The 20501-nt window shown below is 41.7% G+C and overlaps 1 protein-coding gene across 3 annotated transcripts in view; it reads right to left on the bottom strand.

Annotated features, from left to right (window-relative positions):
- spg11 (SPG11 vesicle trafficking associated, spatacsin) overlaps window positions 1–20501 on the bottom strand; it is a 144211-nt gene that overhangs the window by 9332 nt on the left and 114378 nt on the right. For 2 of the 3 annotated variants that reach the window (XM_078530107.1, XM_078530108.1), the window contains exons 31-37: window positions 18259–18407; window positions 16871–17069; window positions 11986–12123; window positions 10607–10740; window positions 8361–8468; window positions 6882–7050; window positions 5659–5735 (exon numbers count right to left, since the gene is read on the bottom strand). In XM_078530107.1, coding sequence (XP_078386233.1) covers window positions 5659–5735; window positions 6882–7050; window positions 8361–8468; window positions 10607–10740; window positions 11986–12123; window positions 16871–17069; window positions 18259–18407 — 974 coding nt within the window. The remainder of the gene's footprint in view (window positions 1–5658; window positions 5736–6881; window positions 7051–8360; window positions 8469–10606; window positions 10741–11985; window positions 12124–16870; window positions 17070–18258; window positions 18408–20501) is intronic. The other variant, XR_013573468.1, reaches the window with a different exon arrangement.

Below are 20501 nucleotides of genomic sequence, written 5' to 3'. Positions count from 1 at the left end.
GAAGGATATGGAGACACGGTATAAAATAAAGGGAGAAACTCTGAAGGAGGTGCAGGAACAGAGGGACCTTAGTATATATGTAGATAGGTCATTGAAGATGGCAGGGCATGTTGAGAGCACAGTTAATAAAGCATATAGGTTTTATTAATAGGGGCATTGAATACAAGAGTAAGAAGGTCACGTTGAATTTGTATAAAATAGTTAGGCCTCATCTGCAGTACTGCATCCAGTTCTGGGCACCATACTTGAAGGATATGAAGGCATTGGAGAATACAGAGGAGATTCACAAGAATGAGGGATAAAGAACTGTAGCTATGAGGATAGATTGGAGATGTTGGGACCGTTTCCTTGGAGAAAAGGCGGCCGAGAGGAGACTTGATGGAGGCATTCAAGATCCTGTGGGGTATGGATGGAGTAAATAGTGAGAAACTGTTCCCATTCAAGGGAGCATCAAGAACTTGAGGGCACAGATTCAAAATAATTGGCAAAAGGAGTAAAAGTGATGAGAGGAAAAAATTTTCACCCAGAGGGCAGTTGGAGTCTGGAACGAACTTCCTGGAAGGGTGGTGGAGGCAGGTTCGATCGAGGTACTCAAAAGGGAATTAGATTGCTGCCTGAAAAGAAAATGTGCAAGGTTATGGGGATAAGGCAGGGGAGTGGGACTAGGTAGAATGGTCTTTCAGCGAGCCAGTGGAGACTCGATGGGCTGAATGGCCTCCTGCACTGTAAAGATTCTGTGATTGCCTCTATTGCTACCTTGATCTATTGCCTTGTCATTTCCTTTTAATTTACTCAATCTTCCCCTACATGATCCCCTCCCCATTATTTAGTTTAAAGCCCTCTCTACTTCCCCAGTTATACAATTCGCTGGAACACTGGTCCCAGGACGGTTCAGATGAAGGCTGTCCTAACAGTACAGCCCTCACTTTCCCCAGTATCGGTGCCAGTGTACCATGAGCCAGAACCCACTTCTCCCACACCAGTCTTTGAGCCACGCATTCATCTCTCTAATCTTATTTACCCCATGCCAATTTGTATATAGTTTAGATAATAATAGAGATTATTACCTTTGAGGTTCTGCTTTTTAATTTCATGCCTAGCTCCTCATACTCCCTATGCTGAACCTTTTTGCTATTCTTACAATATCATGAAAATGGAAGTTGCTGAAACTGTTTCACGCCTCCTAACTACTCTGGTATCTTTCTGCACTTTCACCATAGAGGCAAAGCAAGACTCCATTAAACCAGCTAGTATTTTTCTCCATTGTGCCTCCTGCCAATGCAAGATGTCCACTGGTACCAGTCTGCGCATGTACACTGGTCCGTGCATGTGCAGAAAACCAATGATGTCACTCCGCTGTGCTGTGCTGTGTTTATTTAACCTTTTAAGATCTCATTATTTGAAGGGAGTATAGCTTTTATTTATATGACCACGGTAAGCCAATGACATTGCGCAGGTGAACAATGGAACCCTCTGAGAAGCAGCAGCTGGGAATTATTCATTTAAAGATGCTGCCCCAGACACAGCGACCAGAATTTTCCAGCTCACCCCCACGTTGGGTTCCCTTGAAATCTGTGTTCACATCGGCAGGACCAGAAGATCCCGTCGGCGTGAGGGGCTGGAAAATTCAGGCCAGGGGATATACGCGTATCCCTCCCCAGTCATTGCCTGTGTTTATGTGGCATCTAATAGTCTGTGACCTTAATTGCAGAGTTGATTCTGACCTGGCACAACCTGATTTTATTGCCCTGCTGCCAATCCAGTTTTCAGAATCACGGAGAGAACTCTGAATTGTGCACTTACATCTGTACACACATCTCCCTTTCCATCATTAGATTTTAAATGTTTTGAGAGCGCCACTAATGGGCTATTAAAACATTTTATGTAACTCTGGGCAAGTTCAGTCTCCAGTAGATTCGGGGGTGGCGGGGGAGAGATGAGGAATACTAGTTAAGGAAGAAGTTGTAAAATACTGCCCTGCCACTCCACTAACTGTTTGATAAGCATCCCCTGCTCCTGGCTGCTGCCTGCTCTGTCGCTTACAATGACGTGACAGAATAAACCACGAGAACTGAGCATGCACGGCATTAGCAACAAATGGAGTCATTTTTTGGTGCCTCCCAAGTTATTTGATAAACAAAAGAGCCCTCCTAAGAAATAATTTCACTTATTAACAAAAGGAATTCTGATCAAGGCAAACCTGCCTGTTGGAAAGTTAGCTACGGGAGTCATGCCTAGTCTGCTGCAGTCAGAACAAAACGAAAGCATTCACAGCGGACAATCTCTGAACCCAATTGCAATCGTATTTGAGGTTCTATGTATTTCAAATGAGATATTAAACCAACATCCCACCTACTCTCTCTGGTGGTGTAAAAGATCCTACACAATGCTATTTCGAAGAGGAGTTCTCCCCCGTGTCCTGGCCAATAGTTATCCTTCAACCAACACGTACATTACAACAGCACTCAAGTACTGGGCTGGAGGTATAGTGCTTTGGGATGTCCTGAGGTTGTGAACAGCACCATATGAATGCAAGTTTTTCTTTATATTTCTTGACAGTATTACAGGCTTGTGGAGAGCTGCTGGTTGTAAAAGAGTGAAGAGTCAGAGACTTGTTTTTAATTCACTAGGCTGAGACACTTATCAGAAAGATAATATAACAGTCTGTTTCTGAATGATAAGTGATCCAAGGAGTATACCATGCAAGACTGGAAATTCATATTACACAATTGTTCCAAATGTCAGACTTAATGTCGCTTGTGTCTTCAGAGAGTTCAAACAGAGACAAGTTTGCAGATTATCGAGCATTACAATTACATGAATCACTTGCTTTGGAAATCTCTAAATTAAATCTCGGATCATATAATTTCCTATGACAGCTACAGGCTTGCACCATGACAATTTCTGCAGAAATAGGGTGGGGCTGTTTGGGGATAGAGCCTGAATTAGCAAATTTGAATCTACCAAGCACAATAAAGAATTAATACTTTTCTTTCCGAAGGATGGATCTCTGCATTTCTTTGTGGATTTGTGCATCCATATAAAAACAGCTTGCGTTTATATAGCATATTTCATGACCTCAGATATTCCAAAGCCTATGAAGTACTTTTGAAGGGTGATATAGTCACTGTTTTCACATCTGCACCTCTGTCTACTGTGGGTTAATGCACTGTAGGGGACATTCATCAACTAGAATGGGGTGAAGAATAGTTACTGCTATCATGAAACATACTGTATCCCCTCACAATGGTCTAACTTCAACCTAAATTTTCTGGCCATTTGAAACATTTGGGTTATTTCTTTTAAAATAGATCTACATATACATGGGGATGCTGTAAGTGGCATATTACATGACAAGTTCCACTAACCCTGCTTTTTGTCTTGACTGCCTGAGGGCAGGTGGTGCTATTGCCAAGGAGGCAGCCATTGCTGCTGGGGGGGGGTCCCAGCATGGACAAAGATAGCTCAAGAAGGAGTACCCCTCCACTGTGCCAGGGACCCACCAGGGTTTACCTGGCAGTCACCTCATGCAGCGGGGGCCCCTAAACACTGGTAACATGCCAGCAGAAGCGGGAAGAGACCTTTACTGGCCACTAAAGTGGCTCAATTGTGTTCCGGGCAGGTGGGCTGTCTATACCTTTCCCACTGCTGGAAAAAAGGCATGGCGGCAGCAAGACAATGGGCATGTCACCCTTGCCTTCTCACACCATTTTGCCAGCCTTCTCATCTCCCAGCCCACCCCAAAGCACTGATAAAATTCAAAGCCCCATTTTCATCACCGTGTCACTAGCAGCCAAGCTGCCTGGTCCCCAACCTCTGCAATTCCCTCCCTAAATATCACGACCTCTCTAACCTCCTATAAAAACATTCCTTAAAACTATTTCTAATATCTCCCTACATGGTTCAGAGTTACGTTTTGTTTGATAACACTCCTGTGTTATCAAGGAACATATCTTTTTATTTTCTGTTGGACTGTGGATTAAAATTACAATGGCTGCAGTTTGAAAGATATGTCCACTTGAACAGGATGAGAGATATGTACAATGTTGCAGTCCTAGAACAGGGTGCGCTATGCAAGACAGGATGGTGCCAGAAAGGAGTCCTGGGCCAAGGGAGCTGCCTGGCAACAACATTTTAATTGGCTCCTGACCAGGTTTTGTGTGAGGGCAGTGCAGCAGAAAAAGCTTGGAGCCTGAAAGGAACAAGACCTAAAATCTCTTTCTCCTGTGTGGGGAAGATTCCAGTAATTCCACAATAATAGCTAGCTGGCTTTTTCTCCTCATATCTCTATAACCTGCTCTCTCTCTCTGAAAAACCCCGTCAAGAGGCATAGGGGAAAATCACTGTTAGAGACATTGAAAGGCAAGTGCTCAACCAGTGAACTAAATACTGAAAGTGCTGGAAGACCACCTCGTGTCACCAACAAGAACTGAAAGGAATATGGAAGACATCGATCAAAATCAACCCATTGAACCCTGTACTCCAGAATTGGTGCTATTGAGCAGTTTGGTCCCACCCTTAAAATCCATGTGTTTTTTTGTGTGTCTTGTATGTGTGTGTCTTGGGATTTAAGAAGGGGTAGAGTTTAGGTTATAGAGTTAGAAATTAGCAGTTCATATTTCTTTTGCCACTAGTTAATGACAGTTTATATTCAATTATCAGTTATTTACTTATTAAGTTTACAAACCTGGTGCTCGTATTCTGTTAACCTAAATTAAACAGTTAGGTAGAATTGGGGCAATCTGGTGGTTTGGTCAAACTTTTCACATTTGTCGCGGCTCAGGGAACAGTGGGGCTGATATTACAGCGCACTATCCCCAGCGAGTCGTGACACTCCTGTGAAGCCTTGAGATGAAATTCAAGTTGTTGTTGTTACAAAACGTGAAACATGTGCAACAAAATCCCATTGCATTGAATTAGAGGGAAAAAAAACTGACCAAGTTGAGGATTTCTATAAAATCCAAGCATAAGAAGATGGCTGGAGTTGAAGCTCTTGATGGAAGATGCACGGCACTTTGTACACGCAGGAACCCTTAGTGTTTTTCAAAAATGAAATGCACAATGATTCTCCTCAAGTACCAACAGGAACTTTAAACTGACCTGGGAAAAGTTTGCCCAAACGAACCCAATCTCCAGACTTAAACAATGGTGTTCACCATCATTTCCAGTACTGAACAGCCAGGAAATGACAGATACTATGACCATATGGCAAATAGCAGACACAATCTCTTTTATGTCTCCTTAAATCCTCAGGTATGGAAATCATTGTGATGTGGTTTACTACACAATTTAATAGCAATGGAGTTTCCCATGCTTGAATGAAACATTAAATCAAGGACCCACCTCCTACCTGCTCAGATGAACATTATGGAACCCCCTGCATTATTTGAAAAAGGTTGCTCGCCTGCTGTCCTGGCCAACATTCCTCCCTCACTAAATACCACAAATTGGTTATTCATCTCATTGGTGCTTGGTAAACAGTTATTGGGTTTGCCTACAGAGTTTCTGCACATCAAGAACTTCTCATAGTGTAACCCAGTATGACAGGGCGCTTATATACGTGCAAGTATTCATCATAATTTTTGTAATCATAGGTTGTATTGAATGTATAACATGTGTATAGTTTACAATTTGAACTCTAAATATCAAGACAACTACCTTTGAGTAGCTCTCAGCAGCATCTTTGAGAAAAGTCAAGACCTTCAGTAGCGATTTCTTCAGTTCAGGAGTCACCTCTGAAATATAGAAAGTGAATTGTAACAGAATACAGGTTGCACATCTTGGCGAATCTCAAAATCATGCAAAAAATACATAAGTGCATTATACGTAACTGGATGGGTTCTGAAAGTTTATCTGCAACAATAGAGCTAAGATTCTCTAAGTAAATAAAATTACTACTGAAAATAAACCTCAATATGCCCTTCAATTGCTTCACTGCTAACAGACTTAAAAAGACTTCTGGAAGCAAGATTCAGATTTCTTTGCGCAATTGTTCAGTTTTAGACAATTAATTTTCTTCCTCTCAATTCCAACAAGCCACTGGCAACCAATCAATTTGGTTGACTGAAAAGCCAAATCCCCAAACGGAGACTCGTGGGAGTTTGGAATAAAACTATATTCGCATAGAGGAACAGCACAAGAGCCTCAACATTTGAGGGTGGAGTTTCTGTGAGGTAAAATCAGCCCAAAAGATGGCGGAAATTTAAATGAGGGTTACCCACAAAACCACTTCGGTTCATGCTTTCCAGGAATTTTAAGTTGGTTTAAGATTCAATTCGCCGGATCAGGCCCCGCCTACAAAACTGGCCACACTCCCAGGTCTGGTTTAGGGAGGCTCAACTTGGGCCCATTTTCTTCGGCGCACTGGTACTAGAAGACCTGGTTTTGAAACATTTTTTTCTTCAAAAAAAAAATAGAATTACATTTACTAAGAAACTGACTAGTCTACACCGATTAAACTGTTAAACAGTTCAGATTTTTTTTTCATTTTCAGTGATTTTAAATCTGGTTACTTGACACCCTCATTAAAACAAAAAAGTTTATTTTTGCTGAGAAACCAACTTGCAGGCTGCATTAAAATCACCCCAGGTTACCCCTTTTAACTACATGAATACTTTTTATGTGGAATAGTAAAAGGAAATAATTACATTCAATGATGCTGCCCAGTTGCGCTGGTTCTTGGACGATTTAACGTTGTGATGATGCAGATGAGCTTTAATGGAAACCTAAATTATAATCTGATCAGAACAATTTTGAGCTAATTCGTGGATGCAACTCCCCAATCGCGCCCAAACCAGAAACTCGACTCTTTGATGCTTTATGGATTATTGTAATTTAGAAACTGAAAACAAAGCTAAGCAGTTCCCACATCAGACACTCACCCCAGGGTTGAGACTCTATAATTTTAAGCTGTACACGGGCTGCACCCTCGTGGTTTTCCCCAATCTCGCGACACATGCTGAAGCAAAAAGCCACCATGTTGTGTTTCTCACTATCCCCAGGGAGACAGCGCTTGATGTAGTCTAGCAAAGCCGTCTTCAGGTCTCCATTCTGTATTCCAGCAAAAGAATCTCCCAAAAATTACTCAGTAAATTATTTGGAACATTAGCAAGATTAAAACATGAAGGTAGATTGCTGGTGATCACACATGGTGTGCCCAAGTAGCAGAATTAGTGTTAATAATGGCAAATCCCTACACAAGGAGATCCTGATCTACACGATAGGGATCCAGTTGCCTAATGGTTATGGCACTAGACTTGGAATCCAGAGGTTTAGGGGAAATTCCTCCACAGCAAATTGGGAAACTGAATTCAGCAAATCTGGACATTTGTGGGAACACCAGATAAAATAGGCTGTTGTAAAAGTCTAATTAGTTTACTAACATTAATCAGGGGAATAGGCTATCCTTTCCCAGTCTGGCTTACTTGTGACTGTATTGGCACACCATTCACCACCTTAAATATTCACTCCCTCCGCCACTGACGCACAGTAGCAGCAGTGTGTACCATCTACAAGAGGCACTACAGCAATTCACTAAGGCTCCTTCGACAGCAACTTCCAAACCCGCAACCTCTGCCGCCTAGAAGGACAAGGGCAGCAGACACATGGGAACACCACCACCTGCAAGTTCTCCTCCAAGTTACACAGCATTCTGACTTGGAAATATATCACCGTTCCTTCACTCTGGGTCAAAATCCTGGCGCTCCCTCCCTAACAGCACTGTGGGTGTACCTACACCACATGGACACTGCAGTGGTTCAAGACAGCGGCTCACCACCGCCTCCTCATGGGCAATTCAGCACAGACAATAAATGCTGGCCTTGTCAGTGACACCCACATCCCAACAACAAATTAAAAAAAACTCCATTCTTGCACTATGATGTGATTCATATGCCCTCGGGGCAACAAAGGATGGGCAATAAATGTGTCCATGCCAAAGTTGCAAACAGCCACTGAACAAATGCTTTCAGAGGAGGTTTGATTTTATTCCTGAATACCAATCCTATTAACTTCCTATTGCAACTGAACAGGCCAACAGAATTTTAGCTTCATGCCTCATCTGGAGGATGACTAACCTGCGATCCCTCAGTCATGTATGACATTATCAACCTAGTAAATGAGGTCTCATGTTGGTGTGGTGTTCAAACCCAGAACCTTTCAACCTTGTAGCAAACAATGAGGATGCCAATGAAAATAGAATGCAACTTAGAAAAGTGGAAAAGGAAGATTCTCAATGAATTGCTGTAATAATTTCATTGTTTCCATTCATCTCTGTGTAGCATTGTGGGGGGTGGGGGAATCATATATGAAGCAGGTTTAACTACTTTCCCAGTCTATGACCCCAGACAATCCTCACCTACCGATTCAACGTTTTTCCTCAGCAGCATTTCAAATCTATGATTTTCATGCAGCAGGTCAAATATGTACGTCATGTCATTATATCGGCCAATGCCAGTGACCAGCCGAACCTGGAGAGAGAAGAGGATATTCACACTCTATAGTTTATTCTCTTTATGATGTGTCTTTGATACTTTCTCTTAATTGACACACGCAATTCAATAGGGCTTGGGAAGCCACAGACCCAAGTATGGATTGATGACATACATGTTCATCAGAAGGACAATACTCTCTCCTCAACTGAATATTTTATCTATGAGAATTCATGTAGCACCTAACCATACTGAAACATTGTGAAATGAATTACACAGTGAATTGGGTTGCTGGGTCTATTATGTAGTCACGTTTGGTAACCAACAGAGCCTCATGAGTTTAACTGGTTAAGCATTTTTGATACTACTGATTGATGAAGGAGTGTTAGATTAGGCACTGTTCTTTTAAAAGGCCAAAGGGATCTTTAACATTGACTTGAACAAGCCAATGTTCGAAGTTTAGTCTCGCACCAAGTAAGGAATAGGTTTAAAAATATAAATTTAGGTAGACAAGGACAATGTGATTTTCTAAATTGGCATGCTGCAACATTTAAAAAAAAATGTCAGGGAAATGGGTGATTATCAGATCCATTTTACAGTTTCAATAAGAGTTGGTCAGCCTCATTAGTGTCATTGCCGACACTCAAACTAATTCAGAGATTATTTGGCGACTGAACAGTCAATCCTTGAAATGCTAATGTGTGCAAATCCACAGTTTTGATAATGAGCCTAATTAATTATCTAGAATGGTTGACATATTGGGATATGCTTGGTAGAAGATGGTTAACATCTGTGATATAAAAGGCATCCTCTTCCATAAAGACACTAGCCCCATTGCTTAGTTTATTTGTGTAGCCAGACTCCATGTGATGGGCAGGATTTTCTCTTAATTCACACACAAGCATTACAGGTTGCCAAATGTGATTTATGAGGGAACTTTAATCTCTGTGAATCAATTTGATCTTTAGCATTTTTAAAATATTACCACTTCTGTGTTATCTTACTTGGAAATAAATCAGAGCAGTGTGCTATTTACAACCTTTCAAAGGGACCCAAGGAGGCATCCCGCTAGATGTTAGGCACAATCTACCACATCTAAGGGGTAAATATTAGCACTGCAGCACACAGGGACTAGATTCCAATTTATAAGAGGCTCTAACTAATTATGGGAACTAAATTCCTTGTATGAGCACAAATTAAAAGTATTGGGAGAAAGCCTTCTTCATAATTTGAGATTCAGTTTTAACATCAGCACCTCCCTCCGTGCTGCACTAGGCTGTCAGTCTAGAATCTGTGCTTAAGTTCTGGCGTAGGGTTCCATTCACAACCTTCAGAGGCCAGAGAGTTACCAACTGAGCCAAGGCAACATCTGTTTCAGTGAAAATATACAGGAACGCAGATTTAAGGAAGTAAAGAAAGCTGATTATATGCAGGGCACTGCTTTCCAAGGGAAAGCAACAGTGCTTTCTGTTGTCTCAGCAATGGACTGTAGTGATTTTAGATTTTGGATCAAAAGGATGCAGGAAGCAAGAACAGAAATGACATTGTACCTAGAGAGGAATCCAAGCACCATTAACTGAATGTATGAAGTCCAAGTGAAGAAATGACCCTGGTCAGTTAATGAAATACATCCTCAACCACAAAGCAAAATATAAAGTTTCCATACTTTTTAAAGATTTAAAAAAAACTTGGTGCACAGAGAACCCAGGCTGCTCTGGAATAGGGAACGTGTATAGGCTGCAAGAATCTGGAAGTACATTAGTTTGTTTGATCAGTGTTTTGATAGAATTACACAATTTTGGATTGTTCCACTATTATTAAATCTTCATACTCCAGTAGTCAGTTCCTCTCCCAGCAGCAGGAAATCATCTTCAGTTCACAGTCAAGTATTCCTAATCATACCTATATACTTAAGGAAGGCAAAAATTGCCAAGCGTTGGGGCAAGAGCAAAAGAGTGAGAATAATTGGATAACTCTTTCAAAGAGCCGGCACTGATACAATGGGCTGAATGGCCTCCTTATGCACTCTATGAACTCGTCATTTTACCCCTGTGCTGGAAGTCTGCAAGTCCCTACTTAAGTGTGACAAATCTTTCTTTTAGAAAGAAAAAAAAATGACTTGAAATAAAACAGAAATTTGCCTGTTGATATACAGCAGTATTTCACTGGGTCCGTACCATGAGGCTGTACTCTTCTTTGGGTGCCAGGTGTTTGTGACTGAGATGACGTGCAGCTTGCAACACTCTACTGATCCCCTCCATGTGACAGGTTAGGCTAAAGCAGTCATGTGCCAAAATGAGCAGTTCTACAGCTTTAGGATCCATGAAAAGAGAAGGCAGACAAACATCAGTTATTTACATTATTAGAAAGAACTTCAATTTTAACACTGCTTTTCATTACTTCCCAAAACACTTTACAGCTAATTATGTACTTTGAGAGTGCAGCCACTGATCGCAGCAGCCAATTGGCACACAGCAAGCTCCCAGAAACCGCAATAAACAACCAAATCATCTATTTTTAGATGCTGGTTGAGTAGATAGATCTTGGTTAGGCACCAAGAGAACGGCTCTGCTCTTCAAATAATGCCAAGGGATCTTTTAAATCCATCTGGGATGGGCAGGAGGGACCTCAATTTGGTATCAGATCCAAAAAATGGAACCCCTCAGTGCAGCACTGGGAGTGTCAATCTGGATTAAACGTGCAAAATCTCTAGACTGGGGCTCGAATCCATAACCTCCTGATTCAGAGGCAAGAGCGATGCCATTGAGCTGGGGTTGAGTGCATTCTCCTGGGTGGCTGCAATCAAGGCTAAAGAGCCCAAACTATTATATATAATGGAAGTAAGAGAAGCAACTGCACCCATCAAATACAAGCTCCCACCTCTGGGTGTTACACAATACTCAACAACAAGTTTCAAAATGGAATTAGGTGAAATATGAGCAGGGCTGGGAGGAAAGGGTAAGGGAGAGGGATTGATTGACTAGCTCTTTCAAAGAGCTGTAACAGGCATGATGGTCATTCTACAACATGTAGAGAATCACTCTAGCTTTCATTTGCCGGGGCTGCCGGAAGTGAGGCCTGAGACAAAACCTTCCGACTCTGGCAGGTTCGCACCAGTGGTCACTCTGTCCTAATGCGAGTCCCCTGATGGGTACCAACCCAGTAATTATAAACTGTATTCTCATCTCCACTCGCTGGGGCCATCTGGATCGGGGCTCGAAATTCCAACTCAGGAGGTAGGAATGCTGCCAGTAAATCAAAGGCCCATCCCCAACCTAGAGGGTGTGGGCAACTAAAACAGCAGCTAATTCAGACCTTGTGCCTTAATTCAGTTTAGCACACAGTTCTCTTGGACAGAAAGACACATTCTGAAAGTGATTTCTGGAACCTATGTTTTTGTGCAATCTGGAGAGCTGAGAGTTGATTATCTTTGGAAAATAAAAGTGAGAATTACAGAAAAGGCTGGCATTTCTTTTTAAACACCAAAGGTTAATGTACACGAAACCATTTTAATGCGTATGACAGTAGCCATCGTGTAAAATTTCCAGTTACTCACTGCACTCCAGCTCCCCATTTGGTATGGATGAAATTTTATCCAACAGCTTGGTGCCAACGAGGATTGGGTCTTGGCACAGTTTAGCGAGCTGCAGGAAGGCCTCTTTCCCATCGATGGGGTTATAGATCTGCCTCACTCCTGTGTCCAAGGCAATGAATAGAATAGCAACCATTACTAACGTGAATTGCATCTTTCTGACAAATACACTCTATCCAACTTATTTCAGTTAAGCGGTTACTTTTCCTCGAACACTTTTAAACAACATAAAGTCCCTTTTCTGAAACAGGGCAGGTTACATCACTGTGCCTTAATTGCTTAGGCCTGAACCCACGCCAGATTCTGGCTGAAAGCTTTCTCCCTCTGTTGACTGAAAAGGCCAAAGGTTAAATGAGATTAGACAGTCTCAGTGCAGCTCCCAAATGCTGTAAGTCACCACCAAAACTGTATTCCCAGTATATACACTTTGTACAATATTAAGCTCCTTTTGGAATCAAAATACTCAAGTAGATATGAACATTCTGAGTAAACTACTTTGTGTAAAGAATACTGCTGTTTGTAATGAAGCAGTGATACAATTTACAAAACGTTTAGTTAATGTTCATGAATGTAAGGGAAGAGCCTATGATCAAATGGCACCTGCAGTTCTAACTAGACAGGATGTGAACAATAACATTTATTTCCTTCTAGCTTGTGTCAGCTTGACTCAGTCAGCAGCATTTGTCTCAGAAAGAAACTAATGGGTCCAAGCCACACTTCAGGACTCGAGCAAGTAGCATAGATTGACACACAAACGCAATACTGAGGGAGTGCTGCATTGTCGAATGTGCCCTCTCTTCGACGAAACATGAATCAAAGCTTTGTCTGCCTATTTGGCTGAATGTTAAAGATCCCATGGCACTAATCAGAAAGGCACAGAGAGTTCTCCCAGTGTCAACAGCAACAAGAAGTTAAATGGACATTAGTTTCAGGTACATTTGCTGTGTAGCCCTGCTTAATGACAGTGATTGTATTTTAAAACTCAATGGCTGTGAAACACTTTCGGACTTCCTGTTTATGTTATAAATTCTTCCTAATGAAGTTCTAAATGATTTTGTTCATCGAGGTGTTTACTAGAGAATATACCGCCCGTTTAATGAAAATTCATTTTGATGAATTCAATAGTTAAATCTTTCCAGTTCTCTTTCCTCCTCTCCTGAAGGTGGTGGGTCATACTATTTTCACCAGCAACGACAGCTACTTTGTATCTTATTCAAGTGGCTGATCTCCCCACGTGGCCTAGACAGCAAGCGCCAGCAAGCTGTTCGATTTTGGGGAGGAAAGCACAGCCAATTTGGATCCCACCCCCAAACATCCATAAATTCATTTTTTGCGTCAGCAGGATCTCTGGGGTTTCTTCCTATCCGTAGTCTGCAGACACTGTGTCCATTTTAGCGGCCCTACCTTGTCCGAGGTCAGCAAATTCAACTCAGACCAGGAATGGAACAGGTCCTCATGGTTCAGTACAGTACACTAGTATATTTTAACCAAAGCTATCAGGAGAAGTGACATATGGTAAATGCCACAAGCCTCCAATGTTCTCCAAGTGATAGTCAAGCTCAGTATATAATTTAGGTCAGAGTCATTCAGTGGAATATTTGGCTCCTTTCACCAGAGGCATTGTGTTTGGAATATCTGCAGTTAGAGTAGGTCTGCATGCTGTTTATATAAAAATCCCAAGAAATAAAGACTTTTTTTTTTAAACACAGCGAGTGCTAATGATCTGGACCTTGCTGCCAATGAGGATAGTGGAAGCAGAAATGATCAATGATTTAAAAAGGTCATTGGATGGACACTTTAAGGAAATAAACTTGGTCTGCAGACGGACTGGCTGGATTGCTCCACTGAGGGCACGCATAAACTTGATGGGCCAAATGGCCTCCTTATGTGCCTTAAATTACTCTGAAATGACAAAGAACTAAATCAAAAAATTTTCTTCATGCAAGAATATCCCTAAGGGTGGAAGACCACACAACTGAGCTGATTCTGACCGTACCATATTCTCACCCCAGTGCATTTTTATTGGTTTAAAACAAAAATAATCCTCGTATGTATTGTAATATGATATTGTAATATGTGTATTGTAATGTGACATGTGTAAAGTGTACAAGAGACCCCGCTAGGTCAGATGTGTCTGTGCAGCAATTCTTAAAGAACATGGTTGCAGCAAAAGGGAGGTCCTCCACCACAAGGGTGAAATTTATAAACGTTGCATTTGAAATTGGATCAGACAGGCAGCAAGAGTCATGTCAGCAAAAACATTTTTAATTCCTGAAAACTCATGTCCATTGTCCGACACTCATGAGACAATTTAATGTCTGGGGCCTCCAATTCTCCATCAGTTTAATTTTAGTTTCCTTAATTTTCTCACATCCTCTCCCGAAGAGAGTGGACTCTTGCTGGGACACAGTTTTAGGAGCGCTCACAGGCTTCCACGACCTTATTCAAGTGCATTTTTCATGTGTGACCCAGTGACTGTTTGATCATCGGGAGGCTAGATGACTTGTGAAAAGCCACGCAACTGAGCCAGATTCTGACCTCACCATATTTGCACACCAGCATAATTTTCCAGCAGGGATCTCCAGGTCAAAACCAGGAACACCGGCCAAATACTTCCCCCTCTATGCAGGAACGCTGAAGCCAATTGTAGCACCCAACAGATAAACAATGGTATACGCAACGGAGTCACCAGCATAAAAAGGTTAACACTTCAAGGGAAAGACATTCAGATCGAAGAAGGGCCTCCATCAGAAATGTTACACTGGCCTCTCTCTCAGATGCTGTCAGCCCTGCACACTCTGTTTTGATTTCAGATTTCTAGCATTTGCAATTTTTCTTTTATCTGGAGTGTTATTCTATGATTAATGATATATAAATAGGAAATAGCTTGGTGTTTTAGAACACTAATAATAAGCAGATGCGACTGCTTGGGAACAGGCATGTCTCACTATTTCAGGGACCTCATGCCTTAATGTATAAATATCTATTACAGTATTCTTAGCAAAGCTCATGTTACCTCTGGAGTTCCTTCAACATTAAAAAAAGTATGCACTTAAATCAACTGTTTTTGAACTTATGAGTCAGATTTTTTGAAAAGAAAACATTTCCTGCAGACTTACATTCAACAAACTTTAAATTTGCAATTTAAAAAAAAATGTTGTAGAGAAGTCTCGTACATTGATTTATTTAGAAAGGTTTCTGAATCCCAAATGACCGTTGCATTGATGTAATTACACTGCGAGCATTTCTGATAAAACTTCAGCTTTGAAGACCAGAATCGAACAGATGATCAAAATTAATTTTCTTTGGAAAATGTCATGTATTCTTTTGAGAATTAAACAAACCCAGGAGCAGAACATGAGCTGCTTTGTGGGTCCCACATGCTGGGACGATGATGGGACTAGAGGAAGCTTGAAAATAGAATAAATCCAGGTGGGTATATTTCTTTGTGTCAACTGAGCAATTAGACTAATAAGTTCAAGGTGGGGGGAGAGAAGTTGGAGGGGGGAGTTGTAGGGACAAGCAATCAGTGATAGGGGCAGATAATCAAAAGGTGTTGTCTGTAACATCTTTTGATTATCTGCTCCTATCACTGCTTGCTTGTCCCTACAACCACCCCCACACCCCCCCCAACTTCTCTCCCCCCACCTTAAACCAGCTTATATTTCACCCTTCTCCTGATATTGCTCAGTTCTGTTGAAGGGTCATGAGGACTCGAAACGTCAACTCTTTTCTTCTCCGCCGATGCTGCCAGACCTGCTGAGTTTTTCCAGGTAATTCTGTTTTTGTTTTGGATTTCCAGCATCCGCAGTTTTTTGTTTTTATATTTATATATATTAGATTAATAAGTTCCTCAACAACTCTGCTGGCTAAGGAGCTATTTTACGTGGAATACACAGTGTAGGAACAGGCTGTTTGGTCCAACACACCTGTGCTGGTGTTTATACTCCACGTGTGTTTTGATCTTTGGGCGACCAACTGGTGGAATGTGGGGGTTGGCCACTCACTTGAGCCTCATTTAAATCTGTCAGCCAAGCGTCGGGAGTGCCAGCCAGGGGTCCCACTGCAGCTCGCGGGGTTTAGGCCTGCTGATTGGAAATACCGGAAAGCTGGTGGTCCTGCTGAATTCAGTGGCCAGGCCCCATTCAAATTTAAAAGCAAAAAACAGCGGATGCTGGAAATCCAAAACAAAATTAAAAATACCTGGAAAAACTCAGCAGGTCTGGCAGCATCTGCGGAGAGGAACACGGTTAACGTTTCGAGTCCGTATGACTCTTCAACAGAACTAAGGAAAAATAGAAAAGAGGTGAAATATAAACTGGTTTTGTGGGAGGGGGGGGACGACGACAGGTAGAGCTGGATAGAGGGCCAGTGATAGGTGGAGATAGCCAAAAGATGTCATAGAGAAAAGGACAAAGAGGTGTTGAAGCTGGTGATATTATCTAAGGAATGTGCTAATTAAGGGCAGAAAGCAGGATAAGCATTCAAATTTAAATGTTTCTTTTTCACAGATGCTCCCCACCCTGCAGCCAGCCAGGTTGAAAAGAACACCCACAAGCACAGTTGAACTGGAAGCAGCCACAGTTTTTGACGGGTTAGAGGTACATTTTTTTTCTCACCCATTTAGCCCCAGCCCATCATTTGGGTGGGGAGGGGGATCGGAAGAGGGAAGGGCAGGGGTGGAAAAGAGGGCGTGCTGGGGGATTGAAATTTCCCCCATAGTAGACAGAATGTTTTTAGCGGGAAAGAGTTCAATAAAACTGTAAAAAAAACTTTCAAGTACCATTTAGTGGTCTTCAAGTAGAGCAGAACTCCTGTAGGATTCTCAAATCCGAGATATAATGCTCACCTTTGGCTTCTGCTGAGGAGAGTGAAGCCTGGACCACTTCATCGGCTATAAGTGCTGCCACCGCTTCTGGCTTCAATCCTTGGGTAGTGATAAACGCCTGGGCTTTCTTATATCGATCAGACCGTTGAGATGATAACACTTCTCGCAGAACAGTATCAGAATCTTGGGTTGATATATCATTGAAAGAACAGCCAAGCTCCTTTTGCATAACAAAGTAAAATATATGAGCAATATGCAAGAGGAAAAACATACTGTCACTGTGTATTAGTGCCCTGATACCCTGAAGCGTACTTAGTAATGTTCCCTTAATAAAGGAGCTTACCCAACAAAAATGCAAACTACAATGACAAGGTTCTCCAGCATAGATACAATGGATTTAATGGTCTCCTTTCACTGCTGCAGGAATCTATGATTATCTATCTTATATCACACATGTGAGACTTGTCAAGCTACATGTCACCTCTGGAATTTTTACCCTTCCCCCCACAAAACACGAATACTCATGATCCAAGCCTCTCTAGTTGTGTGATGATTAGTAACTTTTTTCCTGGTTTGTCCCTCTCCCACTTGTCTTTTGCTCTACTCTCATCGGATGCTCACATTTTCTATGAGTCGTTCATGGCAGTCTTTCTTCCCCAGTGCTCAATATCTCCTCTCAATGAGCCCAAACGAGAATGATTGCATAAAGACAGTCAGACAATAGCAGCCATGGTACTAATTTGCCACCTAACCCCTGAGCACAACATAGTCCAGTACAAATATTAGTATTTTAAAATTTAACACAAAAATGAAAGAGCCTTACAAAAAGAATACATATCAAAATAGCACTGGACTACAGGAATAAAGCCATGTTTATATTAGACATAATGTAGCCAGATTTCCATTTATTGCAAATATCCATATTATTGCAAAATGCTTCCCTGAAGTAATAAATGAAGAAATCTCAGACTGAAGCAACTGGACACACTAAAGAAAAAAACAAAATTAAACAAGTCTCTAGAATTGCAGCCAGAGGGAAGTTCATAGTTCACATTAACCCAGATACTAAATTATCGCCTTGTAGCTTATTTATAGGTAGAGCAAGTGATTTGTTACCGCCCAGACATGGGCAGCAGATAGCAGCAAGGGTTTAAAATGTGAAAGATGTGTTATGGAATGTAATTCAACCCCAAAATCACTTTCCTCATTTCTAGGCATCTTACTTACACTACCTAATAGAAAACTGAGACGTATTTTTCTCAGCATTGTGGCAATCAATTTTTTTGCTGCAGATTTATTCCAATGAAGATACAAGCCATGATTTGTTTTTAGTTGCATTTGGTAAAGAACAATGTTAATAATTATTAACCAGTTACTACCATGAACTGTTGAGAGTTTAATGCCAGTACCTTTGAGAGTTCATACAAACTAAAGACTTGACGACAATAACTCTTTCCATGGTGGCACTCATTTGTGAGGATTTTCAGATCCTTAACAACCTGGTCTTTAACAATGTCTTCTTCTGGATAGTGGGCAAATGATGAGGCTGTACTGCTCACTGAGGGAGGAAAAAAAGTGATTGCTTAGCCAGCGTACAAAAAGCGTGGGAACATGATGTGTATTCGTACTGATCCTTGTGAAGTCAAACACTTGCATTCTCACTCGGTCTAGCATCAGGTTGTTTAGCATCAGAGGCGCAAATTTGACAGACTAAAAACAGAAAATACAGAGGTACAGAAAGCAAAACAGAATGCACACACAAACTGCTCCATCAAATTAAATGAACCATAATCTTCTGCAGAGAAAAACTGTTGGAAAGAAAGCTCCCACAATCATTCCTTTAATATGCCTCAACCAGAACCTTGGAACCGTGCCTTTCACCCCCTTTGCCTTTATGACATTTTCCACAACAGCCATATACCAAGACAGCGAAACTTTCTTCTCTGGCAGGATGGGCTGAAAACCAACACTAGTTTTCAACTAAAACGAGTCCATTGTTCTCTACATCGCTGGCCCGTCATAATGAAACATTGCTTTCGAACTTTAGGAGAGGCCCTGGAAAGCTGTATTTTCCCAGAATATAATCAAAACTCTTCAGGGATATGGTTCTTAACACTGCTTCTGGCTATCTATGAAATCATGTTCTCAGCGATAATCGTTAATAGCTAGCCGGTAACTACAGGGGAATTTACCTTAGAACAGAGTTACCTCTCACAGTGATGGACAGTAATGGGCATGGCACCATTGAGTAGGCTGTTGATGATTAATGTCCCTTTTGTATACAGAATAAACATGGGTAAGGATTTATCACCTCTCTTAATCCAAGTTAAGATTTCCTTTATTAACTTTACAATCTACATAAAACCTTACATTTAAGAGGTCTCTTAGAGTGCTAATGAACACACTGTTCATCTGCATCCACAGAAAACAAAAAACAAATTTAATTAAAATGACAAATGCACATGGGATACAGGGTAATTTGATATCGTGGATTCAAAATTGGGTTAGTTGTAGGAGACAGAGGGCGATGACAGAAGGATGCTTTAGTGACTGGAAGCCAGTGTCCAGTGGCGTATCACAGGGATCTGTGCTGGGTCCCCTATTATTCGTCATTTATATAAACGACATAGATGACTATCTGGGGGGTAGGATTAGTAAATTTGCAGATGATACAAAGATTGGCCGGGTGGTTAACAGTGAGGTTGAGTGTCTTGGGCTGCAGGAAGATATAGACAGGATGGTCAAATGGGCAGATAAGTGGCAGATGGAATTTAACCCTGAAAAATGTGAGGTGATACACTTTGGAAGGAGTAATTTGACAAGGAAGTATTCAATGAACGGCATGACACTCGGAGTTCTGAGGAACAAAGGGACCTTGGCGTGTGTGTCCATAGATCTCTGAAGGCTGAGAGGCATGTTGGTGGGGTGGTGAAAAAGGCATATGGGACACTTGCCTTTATCAATCGTGGCATAGATTACAAAAGTAGGGAGGTCATGTTGGAGTTGTATAGAACTTTGGTGAGGCCACAGTTGGAGTACTGTGTGCAGTTTTGGCCACCACATTATAGGAAGGATGTGATTGCACTGGAGGGGGTGCAGAGGAGATTCACCAGGATGTTGCCTGGGATGAAACATTTAAGTTATGATTTAAGTTGGATAGACTTGGGGGTTGTTTTCATTGGAGAAGAGAAGACTGAGGGGCGACCTGATCGAGGTGTACAAGATTATGAGGGGCATGGACAGGGTGGATAGGGAGCAGCTGTTCCTCTTAGCTGAAAGGTCAGTCACAAGGGGACATAAGTTCAAGGTGAGGGGCAGGAGGTTTGGGGGGTTGTGAGGAAAAACCTTTTTACCCAGAGGGTGGTGACAGTCTGGAATACGCTGCCTGGGAGGGTGGTGGAGGCGGGTTGCCTCACATCCTTTAAAAAGTACCTGGATGAGCACTTGGCACGTCATAACATTCAAGGCTATGGGCCAAGTGCTGGTAAATGGGATTAGGTAGGTAGGTCAGATGTTTCTCACGTGTCGGTGCAGACTCGATGGGCCGAAGGGCCTCTTCTGCACTGTGAGATTCTGTGATTTTCTGAAGTCAAAGACTCAAGCTTCTGGTTAATGAAAGTTACATGAAATAAACCAATGTGCAAGTGAAATG

Source organism: Cetorhinus maximus, chromosome 26, assembly GCF_964194155.1.
Source record: "Cetorhinus maximus chromosome 26, sCetMax3.hap1.1, whole genome shotgun sequence".
Taxonomy (NCBI): Eukaryota; Metazoa; Chordata; class Chondrichthyes; order Lamniformes; family Cetorhinidae; genus Cetorhinus; species Cetorhinus maximus.
This window is presented reverse-complemented; position numbering and strand designations above follow the sequence as displayed.